Genomic DNA, 15116 nt, shown 5'->3' with positions numbered 1-15116 from the left:
GCATATCTCTGAATTTGAAAAAGAAAAAAATTCGTAATTTTTTTAATCATATTTGTTGAATTCGATGATTTCAATGATGGTTTATTCATGCTTTGTAATTTTAGAATTCAATATAATAATTTCATGTTTGTAGGCACTGTTATTATAAGTGCATTAAAGATAGTACAGTGTATCCTGATTGCACGTCATTACACCCTGAGGGCACAGATTGTTGCTCATATCAATCACTGGTTTGTCTGGTCCTGACTCTATTACTTACAGGATGTTGTCACATGTGGCTCTAAACAACAGACAAGCAACTCCATAACAATGATTGTAAATTGTGAGATTCATTGGGAACAGTTGAGTCCAGATTAACAAGGTTTTACTGTAATTTGTACTTTAATTTTAGATAGTAATGCATGACACTCAGAACTAATAGACCGTAGAATGAGAATTTAGAATGAGTTTATATGGGTGCATTGAAAGCTGTTATTTTTAGTGTTCTCATATTAAATAGATATAGAAAGCCCTAATGATGTTTATTTAAAAGGAAACAATATAAATTGTTGGAATTCCATGTGATGATTCGTACTCTGGAAAAACTGCCTTGGGCTACCAGACAGATGTATATGGTTAATCTTTTCTTCAGCATGTATAGTGTTTGTTTTGATAGATAACAAAAGAAATGTAATTTGATTGATCACAAAGTATATTTTCTTTATCTCAGCCACATTAAATGGTGGTCGTTTGTTTCTCCTAAACCAGGGATCTAGGACATATCAATGTCAAGGGGAATCCTAGTCATGTGACATTCGCTCTCTCAGGCATTTGATTCATGTAAAGCCATATTACATAAACATTGTAATGACATTTAGGGTTGGGGAGCATTAAGCAGTTGAACCTAGGTTTGTGTGTGTGTGAGAGTCAGGGTATACTAAGGGGCAGCCTCAAAGCTGGATATTTGGGTTACATCTGGTGTAGGTTAACTACAATAAAGAACACCAATTTTTTTGTCCTGTACAGTACATGTGCCAAGTTCTCAATGGAAATCCTATGCCAGTGATTCAGTTGATGTAGAACTTGGCCCAGTGCCCATGGACCTGTACTACTGTATCAATCGTTTAATCATATGAGCACATTTTTCAAGGAGATGCATATTCATTGTATTTGACTTATTGGAGATGCACATGGGGGTACTCCAGTACCGAATGGAGCCCTGGTAGCTTGATGTAAGAGCTCACTAAAATAAGGATTGGATGGTTACAATTTGTGACCTGTCATCATAGCAAGATGAGAAGGTCATTGCTTATGCTTTCACTGATATATTTTAGAAATAAACGACGAGTTTATTGCCGTACAATAAAATACAGAAGGGAGAATAAACCATGAGTGTTTTATTGTACGAGAAACGACGACCACAAGACATTTATTTCTTATATTAGATATCAACATAATGTACAGCCTCTTAAAGATGTTCGTTAAGAGTACACGCTTTAAAAGTATTTTCCCATATTTAAATAGTGATGACTCCCTGAATAGAATCCGTCCGAAGAAATGTCGGAGAAGTCCATTTTATGAAGGGGTGGTGGTGGTGGTTAAATTTGGTCTTTCCCACATATTCTAACTATTTCCTACAGTACCTTATATCCCAATACCCATTGTCTCATATCTCCCTATTTTGGAAGCGATCGATGGCCATTGTGTTTATCTATGTTGCCCGGCCACATATATGGAGAATAGCTCACAAGACACTTCCCCCCTCAAAAATAGAGTCATCCAATTTAAAATGTCATCAAGTTGCAAGCACATGTTCCAATCTCCAGAAATGGCATCATGGTAGAACAATGTTTTATTGTGAAATGTACCATGCTTCTATCTTCATTGTTCCTTGCGATCACATACCTATCTTATTTTTACAAATGTAGCATGAGTAATGCTGACTAGTGTGAAATATGCATGTGCACCCTCACTTTTTACTTAGTGTACAGGGATGGTGGGGTAGCCTTGTGGTTAAAGCGTTCACTTGTCACACTGAAGACCCTAGTTCTAATCCCCACATGGGTACAATGTGTGAAACCCATTTCTAATGTCCCCCTGCCATGGTATTGCTGGAATATTGCTAAAAGCGGCATAAAACCATTCTCACTCTTAGTTTATACTGATGTCTGTCTTGTCAAGACTGATTAGAGCCCCACTCTGGGATTGGGCAGGTCTGCTGTGTAGTAATTACCTTGGGTAATGTTAACCACACATATTCCCTTCAGCATTTTGGTCTATAAAGCATGAGCTAACCATCTTGTTAATGGTCTTAGTGACAACCAGGTCATATTGGAGTCGTAACAAGTATCCTTAATGTCATAAAAACAGTTATGTGTGCCTTATTATAAACATGTTGCTTGTTTGGGCTGTTACTGTGTGTTTATGTTGTAATGCACATCCTCCTTTACAATGATGTTTCAGCTTGAGTTGGCAGCAAGCATGCATGTATGGGCTCTACCTGAATGTGCAGTAATACTTGCAGCAGTGAGATGTATCTTGTGTCCCAATGACTGATGGCATGTCAAATATGCATGCAGTATATAGGTGGACAGTGTTAGCTGTATCACATGTTGTCTAGACTGGGTCATGTGAAGCCCTGCCTGTTGTGACAAGCCATACATCATGTACATTCTGACAATGATTCAAAATTTATTCATGGACAGGGGTAGAAAATCAAGAGAAAAATGATGTTGAAATCTTAGCTAAAAATGAGAGCTTTGGGGGACTAGGTTTCTATGTATATTTTATCAATTTAACTGAAAATAGGAGCATGTCATATGTCAATGGTGCTGTGGTTTTCTACATTTTCTCAGTAGATCACAATTTAAAAGGAAGTAGCTACCATTACCAGGCAAATATTGACAGACAGTTTTAGTTTCATGTTTGACATATTTCTGACATTGCTATTATTTCCTGGGCATCTCGACATCTTTGTTCTTAAGCCCTTTTCCCACATACGAAGTTTGTCACGATGGACAGATTAATTTCCAATCTTTAATTGAATGTTGTATTTGCTAATGCCAAACACACTAGGTGCTGGGGACCAGGCTGTGTAGTGAGTCACACAGGCAGCCTGGCTGTATCTCATTCTCCAGCCAGCTGAAATACTTTGTGAGTCATCCACACAACGTGTTAGCCAACCCCACGCTGCCTTTTGTTTGAAACTCTTCCTAACTTTACTAACCTAAAGTCACCCCAGTCTCAAGTTTTGTTTGGATTTCCGTGTCACAATAAATGCTGGTTGCAGTCAAGAATGAGCTAGTAGTTGTCTGGTAGTTCATCGCACTTGTCCTCTCACCTGGTGTGTGTGTATTATCACCTGCTTCAGTTCAAACATTTGTTTGTAACTCTGTGTGTTTGTCAAATGGCTGTTCAGTATATAACTACCTACTGTAGAACCTGTGAATTCCCCTAAACTTATATACTGGTGTATTCCTACTGGAAAAGAACGTTTCATATTTTTCATGTCATGAAAGAAAGAAATAGTTTTCTGTACTTTGCAATGACAGGTGACCTTCAAACAGTAGCTAGGTAATTCCCAAGGTCATGTAAAAATGTGACATGTTTGCAGAGGACTGTTTTTGTAATAGAAACAAGCACTGAGGTGTTACATGATTTCCATTTGGGGACCGTTCATTGTTTGTTTTATTCAGTCTGACAGTGCTGTAGGTTAAACTGCTGCTCCCTGACAGGGAAGACTTATGATCTTGAGGAGTTTAACTGTTCATTGAATCACCATGGCTTATGGATTATACATCTGACATATGGCCGAGGTGAAATGTCTGTGGTTAGTTTACAGTTCTTAAGTGCCAAGGTATATGTTAATGGGTCAAAACATCCTGACCTGTCTTGTTCGGGGAATGATTAATTGTGTTCAGTACTTTGACTTAGTCTGTATTTTGTAAAACTAGGTTCATTAAAATTGTTTAATGGGAAGTTAGCCATATAGAGATGTTAAGTGTAAAGAAATAACTTTTGTTTTTGAAAGGTTGAGTTTGGGAATGAGTGGTTTGTCTGTGGTATTGATTATACAGCGGGAACATAATACACTGCATGTCATAACAGGATTTGACCTGTGACGATCCGGGTTTGAATAGGTCTTCAGCAACCCATGCTTGCCTTAAAAAGCGACTATGCTTGCCATAAAAGGTGACTATGCATGTCATAAGAGGCGACTAATGGGATCCGTTGGTCAGGCTCGCCGACTTGGTTGATGCATGTCCTCGTATCCCAATTGCGTGGATCGATGATCATGATGTCAATCCCTGGATTTTCTGGTCCAGACTTGATTATTTACAGACCTCCATCATATAGCTTGAATATTGCTGAGTGCGGCGTTAAACAACAAACAAACAAGCATAACAGATTTTACTAGTTTGGGGAATCGCGTAAAACATGATGATCATCACTTTGAGGTCCAAGGGTTAAATAATTGATCATAAATAGTTTTCTTCCATGTTAGACCTGTTAAGTGTTGCCTGCACATGTTCAAAGTTACCTCCCCGCAAAAATATGAGACAGATCGTGTCTTGATTCAGTTGAAAACATGCAAACAATTACTTGAGAATCTACTAGGAATTATGATATGACTGAATACGAAAGTAGTCTTAAAATTATCTGCCAGACAATCGGGCTGGTTGGGGGAAATTTCATGCAGCCCACCTGAAAGTAACCAGCCATGGGCAGGCAGTCAGTTATTTCGGACACAGGTACAGACTGCACATAAGGCTGTACCGGTCTACCACTTTAGACACTAGTCTGGAACTCGAATCTAGTAAAATGTCTTCTGGTCTAGTAAGATCAGCTTATTCTAATCCATATGCTAAGGACTAAAAATCTACTAAATAATTCCAAAATACAAGTTCAGGCGAGTAGACTGAAACATTTTTGGCACAGTCTGCTGTACGAAATGGTGCTGTGTACAGGAAGATCTGTTTCCTGTAACTATCTGTTTTTAGAATGAACAGGAAATATGATTAAACTTTTTGTATGACTGTAGCCTGTTATTTCCTCTATACTGGCAGCTGTGATTGAGAGGAGTGTTTAAAAATTGTAGACCCAGTTGTGGCCCCACACTGTTGTACAAGGAACACTTTGTGGCCATTCAAACAATGCTACCTTTGACAGTGTGTACCTGATAAATGTGCACACAGTGACTGGCTTAGCCTTACTTTTCATGTACATATAAATAGTGCTGATACTCTTGCTTGATAACACTCTAGGATAGAAGAGAGCTATTACTTAAGTGCTTGCAAAATAATCATGGTTAGGGCTTGAGTGTTAATGGTAAAATAAATTAAAATTGAATTTATTAAGAGATTGATTTTGTCAGTGAATTATTATGGACAATTTCAGCCATGATCTGTTTATGGCAAGACACTCTGAAGCGTTTTGGTTTCAGCTCATTATTGTGACATCTGTAGATCACACATTAGGAATTGTTCACTCAGTGTCAGGAACTCAATGGCGATGAAGCAACATTAATAAAATGACCTGGGATAGATTAAGATCATAAACTGTGTTGAGGATGTTAAGGGTGCTGTTGTACAAAACAACCTTAGCACTACGACTGACTGTCGTAAGTCTGTGTTAAGGTATGGGAGTTACGATCACCGTAGCACTAAGATTGCTTTGCACAATGGCGCCCAGGACTATGAGGGCGGTTTGTAGTGTAGAGGTCTGATACGGGATATCTGGAGTGAGGAAAATCCAGCTCAGACTGGCGACAGTGTCAGCGTCACACCCGATACTGGGTAGAGTGAGTACACCCTGTTTGATCAGGCCACCCTCTATACAGCAGCAGAATAGGGGTGTGGACACACAGTAAACAGTGATATAGCTATAAAACAGGATATGGCGTTATCAGAACGTTGTAGTATGTGTCAGTCACATCTTATAAGAAGGTGATTTTTACACCTATTTATTTAATATGTCATATGATTATAGATAAACAAAGACAACACCTCAGAATTAAAAAGACAAAAACTATACAAATGTTGTCATTGCATCTGTATTGATTAAACTTTTATGTGAAAAAATAATGTACTCCTGACTTTGGCAAAACAAGTGTTCTGCTGGTTCAAGGTTACCATAAATCCTGTTTAACTTATGATATTGCTGTATAGAGGGTGATAGTGATCACCCTGTACTGTTACCACCCACATAGCGAGGTAATAGGACTCCTGTGAATAGTCAAGCTAACAGACCACAACCAACAATGTCATGCTTCAATAGACAATGCAATTGTGATATATAATACCCCAACGGTACTTTGATAGGGCATTCAAAATCATAACAGATTTGGCCTAAGTACAAACTAAAGCCCAGGCAAACAACATTTCAGTTTGGTTTTGCAAATTAATGGCAGCTTGTTAAATTCAATTTGTGATATGTGCTAAATTTTATGTGAGTGTTTTTATGTGATGTTTTATGTGATATATGTATATCTAATTATTTAATTCTTTTATTTTCAGACCGCGAAGACCAGTCTATTCTCTGCACGTAAGTTGGACTGCTATCTTTGACCCAAGTATTGAGATAGTGGCCTCACAGCATTATGCCCTTTAAATTATATACTGGATAGATGCTAGACATTTAGCGTATATTTTACCTGCCGTAAGGGCATGACATCTGCAGCAAGACTTTGATTAAATATATGTTTTGCTGCAGATTGCATAAAATCCATAATTATTGTTGACAGGAAACAAGTGTCAATTTAATCACACTGATAGCAGCACAACTTCAGTGTGATAGTCCCTGTATGTCATGATGTATCTCCACAAAGATTCATGTGAGGGTCGGATCTGTTCTTACACACACTCTTGAATCCAGGTCTGGCGTTGTGTATGTTCAACAAATATATAAGTAGATACAGAAGAATCCTCCAAGTCCAGATGCTATCAAATGTAAGCAGAGGGGTATGGAAATGTTTTGAGTAATGTTGAAGAACTATTTTAGGTTATCTAACACTGATAAGCAGGGGGAAATGAATGCCATATTTTTGGCAGCAACAGCCAGTGGTTCCTACTTTCTTCTTTCTAATACTTGAAAGAAATTGTGCCAGAAAAAAGAATCTATCAGTGTGAAGTCCAAGATAAGGTTTAGGTTAGCACCGGGAAAGCCTTGGCTTGCTCTGGATTCTTGTCATATTTTGTGGCAGGGTTTTAGACTCAAGTACATGTACATGTCTATTTCTGAAGGAAGTGCACTGTGACCAGTGCATAGATAAGCAATGTGATCAGGGAGATCAGACTCCTTTAAACGAATAGATTACCATTTAATGAATAACCTAACTACAAGGATATGTGTAGCTCATATGAGGAAAAGAGTGTCTGAACTACTTCATGCTATTATCAGCGTTCCCGTTTACCGGTAATTACCAGTTTTTTACCGGTAAAATTAGGCTTGGACCGGTAATTCATGTGACTGCCAGTCCCTGTGGAACAGCAAATAAAGTACCTTATAAATCTTTGTTGTTGAACAAAACATTGGTGTATTCATAAAAGTTCTTTTTTCGAACAAAGTCAGCTTGTCTGTTACCATCAGGGTTTCCCCTTGTTTATTTCTAGGTTAAATATCCATGATGTTGCTTGAGTACCCCATGCCACTGTATCAGATGGCGTGAATCGTTGCTCATGCTGTCAGTGACTGGTGTGACTGGTCCAGACTTGCTTACAGGCTGCCAGCATATAGCCTTGAATATTGCTGACACTTACTTGTTGATATTGACAACATCTACACTAACCCTTGCATTGTCTGCAAAGGACCAGTAGTCACACCACAGGCGACCACAGCAGTGTGTTGAGGTCTTGTCTTGCTATTCACACAATTAACCTGGGGTTTGCCTGTTTAATATCTGAGAGTGCCTGCTCTGGCATCATATATCCTGACCCAATCAAAACATAAAAAATAGGTTTCAATATCACCCTTGTTCTTTAACACACTTGGTTCGCCCCGATTATGCTTCTAGGTTTGTCAGCACCATACCAGGTGCTCGTGGCTTTCACCGAATTGATAAACGTCTGAGACCTGTATCACTTCGGGCGTTCCTCCCACATTAAGCTGATATAACTGGAATACTGTTAAAAACGGTGTTAAACCCAACTCACTCACTCACACACTCCTTTGAACACACACTTTTAACAATTCATAATGTTCAGATGAGAGAATCATATGATGCAAACATGAGATTGTATTCATTTTCAGTGGTGAATCTGGAGCTGGTAAGACCGAAAACACAAAGAAAGTGATCCAGTATTTGGCGTATGTTGCTGCATCCAACCGTACCCAAAGGAGCTCCGTGTCCAACCTACATGTGCCGGTAAGACTTGATGCATGGCTGCAGAATGGCGCCCCTTAGCGCAGGTATCGGATTGATGGCTTGTCTGTCCTTTATGTTGCTTCTTTGCATGTTTATCTGCATGGGTATTTGCTTGTATTGCATGTTTTAGTTTTAGTTGTTTGTACACGAAATGTTTGGTACATAAAGATCACAATAGCTTTGTATCAAGTTTGAAGTTAGATAGGTACTGGAATATGTAGTTTACTTGTTGGTTGATTTACTTTAGGTTGGTTGATTGTCTTAGACAGGTTTAAGTTTAAGCAGTGAATAGTGGTGACATTCCACAGAGTTATTTGGCATTACGACTCTATTAACTCTCATACTTTAACACAGACAATAATAGTTGTAGTGTTCAGGTTGCTTGGATGAACAGTCCTGTTTCCTCATGCTGCCAGTGGTGTTGTAGGGTTGGCTAACCTTGTGAATATGACTCTGCTGATGTTGATTGATATTCTATGAAAATACTGTATAGTTATCATAATGGCTGAAGACTTTAACTTTTATTTTGTAAATTGTAGAGGCTTTGAAACAAATATATGCAGGAATTGGTTCGACTAACAGATCAAACAGTCAATATATGGGTTCAGCTTTTGTGAAAAGTGTGTTGCTGTCTGCCAAGAGGGTTCATTCTGCTAAGATTATGATGTGCTTTGCTTGATGACTGAAGGATTTTTCTTCGAAAGATTTAAACTACGAGGTGTGTCTGTGTCAGAAGGTATTTTCTGGCCAGTGCTGGCTCAGCTATCTTTTTAATGTAGAACAAATGGTTACCCCAAAATTACTTACTTTCAGAATGCTAAAAAAAGGGACAAAACGTTTTGATAATCCCAGTCTGAAATGCCTTGTGGATAAGTGTTCAGTAAACCTGGATCTGAACATATGGACTTTTATTATCTGATCTTAAAACCTGGACTATAAAATAGATTTTGAACTGAAAATCCATTTTACTAATTAACTGTTTTAAGGGAAAAATTGACATTGACTTGTATTTGTAAGACATGAGAGATAACACCTTGTATTGATTGATGCATAGGATGTTATGTAATGTATACACATGCTGGGTATGGGGCTGTGTTAAAATTAGAAGACAAGCCAAAATATATTGTATATCAACTAACTTGTTTCGTTATAACACCACCTTATATGGTTAGAAATTAATTCTTATTTTCACTAGTTCCCAAACCTACAGTACTGACAGTTACCAAACAGTAAAATTGTTGCCTGCAAGAAAATATCACTTGTCCTTACTGAATATCACTCAAACTTATGTGGGTTTCGAACCCTGCCTTGTGCTAGATGGTGTTGCTGTTCCATGTTGTCAGTTTGAAGCAAACTGTGAAATCTGAGAATCTTTTACACCCAAACAGCTTAATCTTAACAAAGAGCTATGTTCTTAGATAAATTGGTTTTGATAGCATTTATGTCCTGGCTGCATGTGAAAGATGGAATAATTTTGATAATGAGTGTCACCAGTAACTGATGTGAAGTGATGAGTTGATAATGATACTGACAATAATGTTCTGACAGTACCCACCTACTGATACAGAGAAGATACCCCGGAACATATTAGTCTGAGAGCATGATATACAGGGCATGTTACCTAATACTGATTGATGTCAGGCATGTACTTAATCACACATTTAATGAGGCATGTTGCTCTAAGCTAATGTTGAGACATAAATAGTAACACTGAATGCTGTTGATGAACCTTAATCATGAGGATTTGTGATAATTAAACAACTTAATTTTAACTAAATTGGCACACTGTCTAAAATGCATGCAATTATGAGATTCTGGATGAGCTTTTGAAAAAGAAAAGTGTTTACATTTTGAATATGATGTTGAGTGCCATCCAAACCTCTCTGATAAATATTTTATACTGGAAGGGAACCTGATGTTATGATTTGAGTTTGAGATTTCAAGTTATTCCGAAAAAGACATATCGTGTCTGAGTTTGTGCTGTATTGAATTTTATCCCAAAAATTCAACTGAAATGTTATAAATAAGGTTCAAGTATGATAAACCCATCAGTCTCCCTTCCACCCAATGTGCATCCTAAAGGTCCTGAAGACTTTCGGAATGTTGACGTTTATGCAAGTCTTCACTGTGGAGACCAATTCTTGCTCTTCTGGGCATGGGATTCTAAAAGCTTCCAACCTGTTTGTGAATCTAGCTTTTGGCTAGATACCTGCTTGATGCAAATACATGCCTCCATGTTGCCAAGTCGGCCATTTTGAATTTTGACACTTCTCACAATGTTGGCGGATTTGCCATTAAACGCTTGTCACTTTTCACAGTTTATCGTTTTGACAAAATACAAGATTTCATGTAAGCACTATGCAGTTCGTGTATAAGCACACGTGCAATTTGTGTAACCAAGTAGTGATACTTTGTGAAGTTAACAACAATTGGCTTGAGTTATCGTTAAAGTACCATTCTATCAACAATGCTCTACATACTTACATCACTGCGCAGGAGTAACGTGTGTCTCACGAACAGTAATTGTTGTACAGATAGATGTAGAAGTCATTTACTGGTTCTAGTACTGCTTTACCTAGTTGTGGTAGAAGGTAGATAGATAAGCATGGTAGGATGCATGACGTAAGCAGATGATGATCATGTTACTCTGTTTTCTGTTGTGGGCCACCTAGAACAAAGAGTTCAACCTTGTAAGTACCCTCCTGTTGATGCATATCCCAACTCTCTCCACATAGGATTAAACCACTGGCTGCAAGATAAGAGAAAATACATTATTCAACCACAATATTCATCAATCATTTTGGCCCTGAATGATCATTCATCAAGATTTAAAAATTCATGGTGATTCAAAATCATGACAAAAGATTTCTTAGGCACTGTTTAAACTCTTGCAAGGACTTCAAACAATTTGATGTGGCACTGATCCACAACATGACACCACGTGGTTCATTATCATTAAATGATGTTACACCCCTTTGTGCTTTTGTTCGAGGGGAAAATAAAAAGGTTTGAGACCAAAGTCGCATCAACCAATTGAATACATATCTTTCTGCCAGTGTTTTGTGATTTGAATTGTTAGTTCATTCCTATGCTGGAGAGTGTTTCTTTCTCCATGGGTTATCAATGCAGCTTAGACTGAGGCTCATTAGTGGCTGTAGATATTACTTATTATGGTATTAATTAGCAGATAGATGTAATAGACACATTATTTTGCAGAATTTGAAGCGTATACCATATTGTGATTATTTCCTGATTATTTAAAGGTCTCCCATTTGGCTTTGTTCTGTGTAAGTAATGGACCGACCAGAGGATCAGCTGTGTGTGTTTTAGTTAATTAAGTTTGAAATGATTAAGCTTGGAGATCTGCACTTATCCCTAAAACCTATATTATTGTGTGATTTATTTTTTTCTTATGTACAGTGTTTGCTTCTGTATATATGTATTCTACGACTTGCAATGTTTACATAGAAACATGCTTAAACTGCACTACACTGAATTGTGAGGTAATTTGTTTCGGAGATCTCAATAAAACCAAACCAATTTTTAAGTTTTGTTTCCACCATTTTTTATATTTTACCAAAAACAATTTTGAGAACATTTTCGTGATTTTGAGATAATTCTTCAAAATGTTTTGGTTGGTATTTTACTAAAGCACTTAATAATTTCATATGCTAAGTGTGCTGTTGTGTATATAATCGATCATGTTTTTTCAATATGTAAGACTAACCAAATGGATCTCATTTCATCATTTTGGAAAGTGTTTTAGAAGAGTAAACTGTCAATGAGGTAACAGAAATATCTGGTGAACAACTTAGATTGTCATGTGATAAGAGTGCTTTGTTAACTGTGTACACCTGTTTGAAAGTAGATTAGATTTACCCTTAAATAGGTTTTGCATTTGAAGAAAAAAAAGAATGTTTTTTTTATAGTTATAGAATATTTGCAAATTCATTCTTTTGAGATTGAATCATGTTCAAGATTTCATACCACCTTTGCATTGTATCATATCAGCCATTTTTTTTTTTTTGACTCTGAAACTGAACAGCATTAAACTGATGTTTCATTTCTATTTAATTTTATTGTCTCTACAGTAACAACATAGATGCCTTTAGTTAAGCATTTACTAATTCTTATCTTCATTTTACTTAAAGCTAGAACAGTTTGTTTCCAAACTATTCTTAAACAGCTTATTTAAGGATCTTGGTTCTAAAAAAGAAAATGAAAGAAAGATCTCTCTAAATTTGATTCAACTAGCTGCAATAAACTTTTCGTATTGTTCACTTCTGTCATTTATTCCCCAAATTGGACGGTAAACTGCCAATGTTGATGCAGTTCAGTATACCAGAATCTGTCATCTGTTTTTACCTGGTTTATATCATCATCATCATCATCATCATCATCATCATCATCATCATCATCATCATCATGTTGTTGCATGTATCATCTTGCTTCATCCCGTGCATGTGTTGTTCATTGTTGTGTCATGTCCCATTGCATCATTAAGCTCAGGTGCATTTAAGCTATGACATTTTTTTCAAAATCGCTTAACTATTGTTTTATTTTATGGTGTTTCATACAAGGTATTTTCTACATGACTAATCCAGAAAGATGAGGATTCCTTTTTCATATTTGAAGTATTTCAGTGGGTGATGATTTAACCTCCAAAAAGATTTCTCTCTATATATGACTTTATTGTTCTGTTAATTAATCAGTTTCGATGACTATCACTGCTTATCCTTTCATTCCCGTGTGTTCATTCCATCATCATACACAACATTTCCATTCATTGTTTTAGTCCATGTCACCATTACTAATTCACTACATTTTCCATTGGATGTATCAGGAGCAGCCAGCTGTCTTACAATTTTATCATACCTTCTTTCGAATACTTTTTCATCCGAATCAATAAAAAGCATAAAAAGTGAATCATTAAATAGAAATGACCTTCTGTTTCAGACTAATTTGAGTCCATTGGTCCTGTACCCCTAAAGAGCTGGACTATCATTTTCACAAACCTTCAATTCTTAAATAATAATAATTTTAATTTTGAACAAGCTAAATTTTGAATTCTATATGCGCCCTGATTGTAGGGAGTGCATGTAGGTACTGTGTAGTGCACACTGGCTGCCCCATACCCACCTCATCTCACCATCGCAGGTGCCCTTCCCCTTCCTGCATCACATCTCAGCATCCATCATTACAGGGGGAACTTGAGAACCAACTGCTGCAGGCTAACCCCATCCTCGAGGCTTTCGGCAATGCCAAGACCATCAAGAATGACAACTCTTCTCGATTTGTAAGTTCTTTTGAGAGTGGAATTGCTAATTGTGTTTATACAAACTTTGTTGCTGTAATCAATGTAAGAAACATACTTCATACAAAAAACTGGTATCTGAGCAGATCAAGATAAGTGTGTGTGTTTTTGTAGGGAATGTTTCCCCCCCCCATTTTTTTTTATTGAAGCACTGCAGTTGATATCTGTTCATGCTATCACATTACTTTGTGACTGGCAGCCTCTGGATTTTACTAGAAACCTGTATTAGTTTTATGAAGTATTCATGATATGTCAACTCCAACAAATGATGTTTTGTACATGTTCAAGAAAAACAATTGAATAATTCCTTTCGGAGATGGATTAGACCTGTGAGAGTTGTAGGATGTGTGTAGATCTTTAATGACATCTTTGTTCATGTTTCAGGGTAAATTCATCAGAATCAACTTTGATTCTTCTGGTTACATATCAGGTGCCAACATTGAAACATGTATCCTTTCAAGTGAACAAGCAGATGGGTTTGCATTTTGGTCAGAATACTGATGGTCAGTTAAAAAGTGATCAGTGAGGGAGTGGAAATATTTTATGCCGCTGAACAAGCTAACACAAACTTCGGTATTAGGGACCTAAATTATAAGCTTGGGTACAAGGGATTTAACGTAAATCACAAGAAATGGAAGGATCTGGCTATATCAAAACCAGATATGAAAGTCAAGGGGTATTTGTCAAAACCCTCATGTTAGAAGTTGTACATTGATGGGATCCCTAAATTTGAATGCTATTCTAACTGCCAGCATGGCTGATTAGTCCATGGATTCTTCATGTTTCTGTTCAGTACACCTTAACCTATGTAAGACCTGCTGGAAAAGTCAAGAGCTGTGCGACAAGCTGAGAATGAGAGGAGCTTCCATATGTTCTACCAGTACCTCAATGCAGCCACGCCTCAACAGAGGAGTAAGTAGTTAGAAGATTGTTTTGAAGAAAATAATACATATCTGGTCAGTGTAATACAGTTAAACCTTGTGACCTCACACTCGACTACATCAAAATCAGTGATAAAATTTAACTCATTTTAAATACTAGTCGAGCACTATGTATAATAAAGTTGTCCAATTTTTAATAAACAATTAGCCTTATGGATACCTTTACCTTCATGAACTGTGGCTGGGACTAGTGTCAGTAAATAACACCACTATGTTTGTCGTAAGAGGCGACTAACGGGATCGGGTGGTCAGGCTCGCTGACTTGGTTCATGCATGTCATCGTATCCCAATTGCATGGATCGATGATTATGATGTCAATCACTTGACCACCGTCATATAGCTGGAATATTGCTGAGTGCGGCGTTAAACAACAAACAAGCACTATCAATGATGTAATTGGTGATCTGGCTAAGTTCTTACTGGTGCTATTCTTATTATGAACAACAGATAATTCAACCTGTATTCAATGGTCCTGAGGACTTGGTCAAGGCTTTACTGTAGTTTCCAGAATACCACTGAG

General features: G+C 37.3%; 1 protein-coding gene across 8 annotated transcripts in view; it reads left to right on the top strand.

Annotated features, from left to right (window-relative positions):
• The window catches only part of LOC124132763 (myosin heavy chain, non-muscle-like), a 73560-nt gene that overhangs the window by 22962 nt on the left and 35482 nt on the right, over positions 1-15116 (top strand). For 7 of the 8 annotated variants that reach the window (XM_046496871.2, XM_046496873.2, XM_046496876.2 and 4 more), the window contains exons 3-8: positions 6495-6522; positions 8227-8341; positions 11014-11031; positions 13545-13637; positions 14040-14103; positions 14469-14567. In XM_046496871.2, coding sequence (XP_046352827.1) covers positions 6495-6522; positions 8227-8341; positions 11014-11031; positions 13545-13637; positions 14040-14103; positions 14469-14567 — 417 coding nt within the window. The remainder of the gene's footprint in view (positions 1-6494; positions 6523-8226; positions 8342-11013; positions 11032-13544; positions 13638-14039; positions 14104-14468; positions 14568-15116) is intronic. The other variant, XM_046496872.2, reaches the window with a different exon arrangement.

This window comes from Haliotis rufescens, unplaced genomic scaffold (assembly GCF_023055435.1).
Source record: "Haliotis rufescens isolate VD_foot unplaced genomic scaffold, xgHalRufe1.0.p SCAF_11, whole genome shotgun sequence".
In the NCBI taxonomy this organism is placed as follows: Eukaryota; Metazoa; Mollusca; class Gastropoda; order Lepetellida; family Haliotidae; genus Haliotis; species Haliotis rufescens.
This window is presented reverse-complemented; position numbering and strand designations above follow the sequence as displayed.